Genomic DNA, 9,580 nt, shown 5'->3' with positions numbered 1-9,580 from the left:
ATGGTCTAGTGGATATGATAGCTAAAGAGGATGCTGTGGAGTTAGAGTTGTTGCCGTCAGTTGAGGAGATCAGAGAGGCAGTGTGGGATTGTGAATCATCTAAGGCATCAGGAAGTGATGGGTACAACATAAATTTCATTAAAAAGTGCTGGGATGAGATTGGAGCAAAGTTCACAGCAGCTGTACTGGGGTTCTTTCAGACGTCCAGGTTACCGACTGATTCTAATATCACATGGGTTACTTTGGTACCAAAGTTCATTGGGGCTAAGGAGATCAAGGACCTCCGACCAATTAGTATGGTTGGCTGTGTGTACAAGGTGATTTTGAAGGTATTGGTTAGGAGGATGAGATTAGTTATGCCAGGCCTGGTTGGAGAAACTCAGAGTGTATTTGTTAAAGGTCGAAAAATACATGATGGGGCTCTTATTGCATGTGAAATGGCACATTGGCTTAAAATGAGGAAGAAGGAAGCAACAATAATGAAACTGGATTTTCAAAAGGCATACGATAGGGTTAAGTGGAGTTTTGTGGACTATGTTATGCAGAAGATGGGTTTCAGACGAAGGTGGAGGGAGTGGGTTATGGAGTGTGTCAGTACAACTTCTATGTCAGTATTGATAAATGGGCCACCAACAAAGCTGTTCAAGATGAAAAGAGGTCTGAGACAAGGTGATCCTCTATCTCCATTCTTGTTTGTACTTGTTGTTGATGTCCTACATAGAATAATTGGAGAGGCAATTAGGAACGGACGAATATCCCCATTATTCGTTGGGAGAGACAATATAGAATTGTCACATCTCCAGTTTGCTGATAATATTGTGTTGTTCTGTCTGCCAGAAGAGGAGACTATTAGAAACTACAAGAGGCTTCTGTAAAGTTTTGAGGTGATGTCGGGGTTAAGTATCAATTTTGATAAATCCAGTTTGATCCCAATCAACTATGAACAACAGTGGGTTTGAAGAATGTGCAGTTTGTTGGGGTGTAAGAAAGCTACTCTCCCAATCACTACCTTGGGATTCCCTTATGAGCTAATCCAAGGCTGGTCAAGATCTGAAAGCCAATTATAGACAAAGTAGAAGAGAAACTTAGCTTATGGAAATCTAAGATACTCAACAAAGCGGGAAAGTTAGTGCTCATCAAAGCAGTTTTAAGTAGCCTGCCAGTATATTATTTAAGCTTATATAAGATGCTGAAAGCTATTGCAGAGAAATTGATTTCATTACAGAAAAGGTTCTTGTGGAATAAGGAAGATGGAAGGAATGGTATGGCTTTGGATAGTTGGGAAGTGGTCCAAGCTCCAAAAAAGCTGGGTGGGCTAGGAGTTGGAAATGCGATGGTTCATAACATAACTCTCCTGTTTAAATGGTGGTGGAGGTTTTCTAAGGAAGAGTGTCCGCTGTGGAAGAAGGTGGTTTGCTCTTGTAATAATCTCTCTCCTAATAAGTTATTATCTACCCAGGCATTACCTACTAGAGGGAGTCTGTGGAAGGATATTTGTCAGCTACAGATTAAGGAGCAGCATATAAGAAACAAGGTAACTGGCTTGGCTATGGAGATTGGTGATGGTAGAAGAACTCATTTCTGGGAAGATGTCTGGCTAAGTGGTGGCCTTTTAAAGGATAGGTTTCTAAGACTCTTCTCGGTTTCAATCCAGAAAATATCCGTCATAGGGGATTGTGGGTTCTGGGATGGGTTAGAGTGTATTTGGAACTTCTAATGGAGGCGTGAGCTTTTCCAATGAGAGTTGGAACTTGTCAATCAATTACATGACACTCTAAGACCAGTTAAACTAGCTATTGATAGAGATGATAGAGTTGTATGAAAATTTGACAGGCAAGGCGTATTTTCTACTAACTCATTTGTGCAGGTCTTACAGGCGAAAACGCTACCGAAAGATGTAATAAACTATAGCTTCACGAAGACTATTTCAAAAAGCTTAGTCCCTCCAAGAGTGGAGTTATTTGCCTGATTTGCTTTTATAGACAAGGTGAACACAAAGGAAAGATTGTGTCAACTCGAAATTGTCAATCAGGATGAGAACGTGTGTGTATTATGTAGTAAGAATGTTGAATATGTTTACCACTTATTTCTTGGTTGCGAATTTACTTGGCAGGTGTGGTGCGCTTAGCTATCTGAATTTGACAAACAATGGACCGTTCCGAGTACTTTGAAAGAACATTTTAAAAGTTGGACAGGTGCTACAACTAAGAAAGAGGAACGTAAGAAGTGGTTCATAAATTTCTTTGAAATTGTTTGGAACGTTTGGTTGGAAAGGAACAAGAGGTTGTTTCAGAATAAAAGAAAAGGTGCTGAAGAAATCATCAATATGACACTTCTTAACTATAAAAAATGGAGGTGTGTCGATCCCTTTAGTTATTAATGATAATGTTGGAGATGACATTGGGATAAATTTTTGTTTTAAGATGTTACTATGTGTCTCTATTAAAAGTTATTTTGTTGTTTTTCTTGCTTTTTTGTTCCACGTTTATGTTGAACTCTTTTATTTCAAAAAAATATTAGTTTATTTAATTACATAAGTGTCAAATAGAATAAATGATTGTGATGGCTCCAAAGGTGCAAATTACTTGACTATAAATATCAAAACTAACAAATGGCTATGTTGATATGAAATAGGGGTTGATTTTTTTTTTATATGGAAGAAATATTGATGTTTTTTTGAGAAATGTGATTATTTGGTGTAATTACAAATGAGTAGATTTTATAGATGAAAAGTCAACACGTAGGGGGCGTGGTGCAACATGTGGGGGGCGTGTTGGACACGTGGCAGCATCCTGACCAATACGTGGGGGCGTATTGGACACGTGGCAGCGTATTGGCCAACACGTGGGGAGCGTGGTGCAACACGTGAGAGCGTGTTGAATGAGTTCCACAATACTATAATACAATTCAAATATCAATATTCAACTAAAACACATCTTCATTTTCATATTAAAAATAATTTCTGTGAAACAGGAAATATAATAATAGAGCAACTAGTCAACCCACCAAATAAAAGGGCTACTTATATCAGGTAAGATCTAAGATCTGAGCTAACTTCTTTGGATTTTTGGTACTGTCTGGTGATCACGTGGTTACCTAAGCCCATGAATCATGAATGTCATATCATTAAGTGACATAACACGATAACAGCTTCATTTTTTTTCCCTTTCTTATTGCAATATCAAAATAATTATAAAATAGCTATAATGATAAATTTATTTTGATACTTTTTAAGTTATAAATATTATTTTTAAAATATTATATACACACAAAATTCAGTTACCAAATCAATAATTATGTGTTTATATATAAATATATATTATTTTAATTTATTTTTAATATACATCTTATATAAATAACTAATTTTTAATATAATCTAGCATCAATCATATTATTTATACACAATCCTTAACTTTTACATTATAATTAATTCTGTATTTTACATCATATAGAATTATATATATCTATATCCAACAATGCCGCTTGATAAATATAATACAGAATAGTCACCAAAAAAAAAAAATATAATACAGAATGCCCAATAAAACACTAATATATTGTCATGGGAATATAATTAAGATAAAACATGTTTCTGTAAAACCAATTGTTCTTGATATAGAATTTACATATAATAATAAATATCATATATCATTATAAAACAAATATAATACATTTTATTTGTTCTAAATTTGAAATTACATACAATTTTTTGCTTTTTTTTATTAGAAGATCACACAATAATTTTTTAATCAACTATGGTATATGCACAAAAGATTAACTCGTATAGAAACGCTTAATAGTTTTTATATTTATATTTTATAATAAAATTTGATTCAATTTTATAAAAAAAATTTTTGTCTAAATACATTTTAGCATAAAGAAAAATTGACAAGGCCTAAGCCCACACAACACAAATTAATTGTTAATATTATTCACACACAATGTTCTTGTAGACCCATGTGCGTGCCAAACAAAATTTCATCACTTGATGGGTAGGTAAAGTTCACAACATTCCATTAGAATTCTTCTCATAACTCCTCTTTCACCACCAAGGAATCTATAAAATGTACCTTATCCATGCAATGTTCTCAATTGCATTTATAAACCTAAAAACATAAAAACAGAAAAAAAAAAAATAAAAGAGCAAGAAGAGAAAATAAAAGAAACAGAGAGGACAGAGAAAGATCATGGGTTCAGTGTCTGAAACCGTTTGTGTTACCGGAGCTTCTGGTTTCATCGGTTCATGGCTTGTCATGAGACTCTTGGAGCATGGCTACACGGTTCGAGCCACCGTGCGCGACCCAGGTCAAGTCTTTATATCGATATTTGTAACACTTTTGAAATACTTTTTTTTTTTAAGTTAGTAGTGAGACTCGAATTCAAAATTTTTAAGTGAAAATGAAAAGAGTATGTGATTTGGGTTTCAGCTTATTGGTACTATTTTTTCTTTTAATAATATAATATAAAAGAATATATATATATATATATATATATATATATATTTTATCTAATAACAAAATATGTTTTAGTTTTGTGTTTAGACTTTAAAGTTATCTAGAATATGATTTTACTAATTTTGTCCCCCCTTAATTTTCACTTAAACTTTACCATATGTATTAGTGTTCAAACCAAAATTAAAAAGCATACATATATACACTCTGATTTTTTCAATGATTATTAATTAATTCTATTGGTTTTTCAGCTTTATTAATATTATTTTGTTAGTGGTAAATTAATGATAGAATATCTATTAATTATTAACATTATAAGTGGTATTATTAATTATATACAGCAAATATGAAGAAGGTGAAGCATTTGCTGGAATTACCAGGGGCGAAAGCCAAGTTGTCTCTGTGGAAAGCTGAACTTGGTGAAGAGGGAAGCTTTGATGAAGCCATTAATGGGTGCACCGGAGTTTTCCATGTCGCCACTCCCATGGATTTCGAGTCCAAGGACCCTGAGGTACTTTAATTATAATACAGTGACAGCATAAATTATTTTATACAATAATTTAATATTATCTACTTTTTAGATAACTATTCATATACTGATTATAAAAAGTTTTTTTTTTTGACAATTGGATTAAAATTTCTTTATACTTTAAAAACAACTGCAACTGCAACTACATTTGAAAATAAAGCATGATAAATGGATTCCAACTTTTTTTGAGAAGTAAATAAATAAAAATAAAAAATGTTTATTCATTGCTACTTTTATGATATCATGTGATAATTGCTCATAAATAAATATATAACACGTGACTAAATGATTAAAATCATTCATGGGTATAAATGTTAAATTTGTAACGGAATATAGATTATGAATTTAATTTATCATCATATACATTCAATTTTATCTTGGTATGTAAAAATTTCACATATATGATGATTGTATTTAATTATATATTTGAAATGCAGAACGAAGTGATAAAGCCTACAATAAACGGAGTAATAGACATAATGAAAGCATGCTTGAAGGCCAAAACAGTGAGAAGGTTGATATTCACATCCTCAGCAGGAACAGTGAACGTTTCAGAGCCCAAAAAAGATTTGTATGATGAAACTTGTTGGAGTGATGTTGACTTCTGCCGAAGAGTCAAAATGACTGGCTGGGTTAGTGTATAATATACTAATGGTTACAGAAAATTAATTTTTAATTAGTTAATATAAGTATTTTTATTATTATAATTTTTTATTTTTTAGAGAATTTAAAATTTAAAATAAAAAGATAATTTAAAAATTTGATATTGACTAAAATCAATAGCTTATTTAATAATTGATTTTCAGTGCGTATATAATATTATTGCACATATTAAAAAAATTACACAAACCTAAAATTTAGAAGGGGATTGTTTGCAATTTTATCTAGGAATTACTTACTAATAGCATAATTATATTTATAACAAATCACCTTGAGTCTCAACATTATATTCTGCTTCTTTTTTTAGATGTATTTTGTTTCTAAGACACTTGCTGAGCAAGAAGCATGGAAATTTTCAAAGGAGCACAACATGGACTTCATCACAATTATTCCACCTCTTGTAGTTGGCCCTTTTATTATGCCAACAATGCCACCTAGCCTTATTACTGCTCTTTCACCCATCACAGGTACATCGTAATAAAAATTAATTTATTATTAAAGGTAGAAAAAAAAAAATACTCTAAACTCTAAATCTTATATTTTAAATTTTAACACTCCTTCTTTGGAAAGAAATATTTAAAGATGATCTGTTTAATTTTATTATTGTATAAAGAATTTAATAGAGAAAAAATTGATTATATGATGGAGTGATACTAATGATTAAATTGGCAGGGAATGAGGCACATTATTCAATCATAAAGCAAGGGCAATTTGTGCACTTAGATGATCTTTGTCGTGCTCACATTTTTCTATTCGAGCAGCCAAAAGTTGAAGGGAGGTACATTTGCTCTGCATGTGATGCCACCATTCATCAGATTGCAAAGTTTCTTAACAAAAAATATCCAGAGTACAATGCTCCCACAACGTAAGAAATATTACATCATGCTTTGTTACGTTGATTAATTAATTAATTGTATGTATACTACTCTAATTAACTGATTTCTAAGTAATAAGCAATGTTTAACTTAATTACTGGTTTTTTTTTTCTCAAAGGGTATGTTTAATTTCACAGTTAAAGCTAAAAGAAAAATGAATTACTAAAGTAATAACAAATTAAATGTGCCAAGCTTGAGTAAGAAATTTATATTATTTAAAGGGTAAAATTTATATGCAGTTATTTTTATATGAAATTAATAGTTAAAAATTATTAGATGATAATTTAGTCAAATCATTTAATAATTTTCAAATATCAACTTCGCATAAAACAACTGCACGTGAGTTTTCACCTATACTTACATTATAAGTTAATATTCAATTTGTATATAAATTCGATTAATATAATTTTACATAAATATATTCAATAATATATTACTACATCATCAAAAAACATAGTATTATCAACATATTAAAATTAAACACTTTAACTTATATATTTATGAAATTATACTAATTAAAATTATAAAAACATTATGTGTATATAAAAATTTAATTATTAAATTAGTCACTACACATATGGTGTATATTTAAATATACTAATTTTTACATGTTTTTTTAACTAAAGAATTAATCATGAGAATTATACCAAATAACTTTATAACTATTTTTTTATTAACAATTAATAATTCTAGATGATGTTTAATAAATAGGTAAAATGTGCAGGTTGTAACGTATGATCGAGTAATCATTTTTATTTATCTACTTAATTACGTGTTGAAAAATTAAATCTCGTCTTTGCTAGATTACTCATAAAAATATTTTAACATAATAAATAAATAAAAATATATTTTTATAATTATACTGAACATAATAGATAAATTAAATTTTTTTTTTACATAATAAATATTACAAAAATATTTATCAAACCTATCAGAATTGCAATAAACGAATAATTAAAGTTTTTTTGTGATAATCAAATTTATTTATAGTAATACAATAAAATCTTTTATGAGATGTCAAATACATATTTTTATATACCGTGGTTGATTATGGTTGATTTTTTGATATATAAATAATATGTGTTAAATTATATATATATATATATATATATATATATATATATATATATATATATATATATATATATATATATATATATATATATCACAACATGCATTGGGGGGAAAAAATAGTGAATGTTGGCATAATTTGAGCACAATGGAATTATAGGTTCAAGAATATTCCAGATGAATTGGAGCTTATCAGATTTTCTTCCAAGAAGATCAAAGATTTGGGTTTCCAATTCAAATACACATTAGAGGACATGTACACTGGAGCAGTTGACACATGCAGAGAAAAAGGCCTCCTTCCTAATAATAATAAACTTGCAACTCCAGAAAATGATGATGAAGCATGCAAAGATATCAAGTGATCCTTCCTAATATGATTAAAACTACTGCAAAGAGGCAAAGACAACAAGAATAAATGGCATATCACACACAAATGAATAAATATAAGTCCATATCTTTGTGTTCTTGATCATGGTTTTTAAGAAAGTCAGGGTTGTCTTTCAACAAGTCACCAAATGGCAAATGCTCTGTTTGATTTTGAGTATCACTTATATGTTATATTGAACTATTTCTATATTGTGGTTGAGCAATTTTATATCTCCCATCAACTCTCCCTTCTTTTTCTTTTTTCTTGTATATGTCACCTCTCATCAAATTTTTTTTCTTAAAAATTTAAATTATAAAATAAAAAATATGAATAATTATATGATATCTAGTTGTGAATATGAATAATTATTAAGAAAAAACAACAAAATTAATTAGCTATCCGACCAAAGATAAAGATTGAACCGCACAAAAAATTAGAATAAGGTCTATAATAAAATTTTTAAATTAATTTAGTTCGTGGAATGTGAGGGGTTTAGGAGGTGTTGGAAAGTGAAAAATGGTAAAAATTTTAAGCATAACAATAATGTGAATAGATTAGGATTGATAGAGATAAAAAAAGAGATGATTAATAAATTTGATGTAGTGCAATTTTGGAGTAATGATGCGGTGCAGTGGCGGAACTTAATTAGGGCAATGGGGCCATGACCCCCAAATTTTTTATAAAAAAATTAATAATAATTCTTTAAAAAACAAAAAGTAATTCATTTGGTTCAAATGCTTTACTATAATTTAGGGTATCTAGATTCAATTCCTATTTCATGCTTTTATTACATAATAATTTTTAGAGTGGGCCTTTATTGGCTTCACAACACTTCTAACTAAAAAAAATATCATGCTTGCTGCTTTGTTTCTCATTATAAAAATACGTTTTGCTTCTCATTCTAAAATTAGGTATTTTTTATTTATTTAATTTAATATTATTTTATATATTACTGTTTATTTAATTTAATTTTTCATATGATAAAAAATATTAGAATATTCAATAAGTATTGATATTATTGTATTTGTATAAATTAATAAAAAAATTAATAAATATTATAAATTTTAATATTTATCCTTCTAAATTTTTTTTTACATATTTTATAGGATATATATTCAAATTTTTATACAAAATAATGATGAAAAATCAAAGAATTGATACATTTTTTAAGAAGAAGACTAATATTCAATAAGGAAAACATATAACTTTTACAATATCAACACCTATAAATAATTCTTCTACTTTAATGAATTACAAAGAAAGTGAGATACAACCTTCAAAAATTTAAAGAGTTGTATCAAATGAGTTTGACCTTAAATTTTTATATTAAATTTTTGGCCCCAAAAATTTTGTTTCAAACTCCGCCATTGATGCGATGGATCGGAAATTTGTGGGAAGTGGGAACGGAAGGTACTTCCAGACGTTTCTTAATCATGTGGGATGCTATGATATTTAGGTTGAATAATTGTTACAAATGAAAGAGATGGTTGTGTATAGAAGAAAAATTGACAAATAATAATTTTTACTGTGCAGTTTGTTTGGTGTATGGTGTGCATACAAGGGAGGAGAAGCTTGATGTGTGAAAAGAGTTGAGTTTTTTTATCGGGAATATGTCAAGTTTCTCTTT

The 9,580-nt window shown here is 29.3% G+C and overlaps 1 protein-coding gene across 1 annotated transcript; it reads left to right on the top strand.

Moving 5' to 3' along the window:
* The first annotated feature begins 4,085 nt into the window (after positions 1 to 4,085).
* Positions 4,086 to 8,194, top strand: DFR (dihydroflavonol 4-reductase). The gene is made up of 6 exons (XM_088491860.1): positions 4,086 to 4,305; positions 4,793 to 4,962; positions 5,418 to 5,612; positions 5,948 to 6,107; positions 6,313 to 6,505; positions 7,747 to 8,194. Exons 1-6 carry the CDS (start codon positions 4,188 to 4,190, stop codon positions 7,946 to 7,948), a joined length of 1,038 nt encoding a protein of 345 aa, XP_088347986.1. The 5' UTR covers positions 4,086 to 4,187; the 3' UTR covers positions 7,949 to 8,194.
* The last annotated feature ends 1,386 nt before the right edge of the window (positions 8,195 to 9,580 follow it).

The sequence above is a fragment of the Arachis ipaensis genome, chromosome B6, assembly GCF_059453495.1.
Source record: "Arachis ipaensis isolate K30076 ecotype BB chromosome B6, ASM5945349v1, whole genome shotgun sequence".
In the NCBI taxonomy this organism is placed as follows: Eukaryota; Viridiplantae; Streptophyta; class Magnoliopsida; order Fabales; family Fabaceae; genus Arachis; species Arachis ipaensis.
The sequence above is the reverse complement of the archived record's forward strand: the minus strand, read 5'-3'. Positions and strand labels throughout refer to the sequence as shown.

Bases quoted from the DNA above. Each gene is read 5' to 3' on its own strand.
- DFR (XM_088491860.1), top strand. From the start codon at position 4,188: ATGGGTTCAGTGTCTGAAACCGTTTGTGTTACCGGAGCTTCTGGTTTC. The intron at 4,963-5,417 runs GTACTTTAATTA...TTTGAAATGCAG, and splicing joins TCGAGTCCAAGGACCCTGAG to AACGAAGTGATAAAGCCTAC. The intron at 5,613-5,947 runs GTTAGTGTATAA...TTCTTTTTTTAG, and splicing joins GAGTCAAAATGACTGGCTGG to ATGTATTTTGTTTCTAAGAC.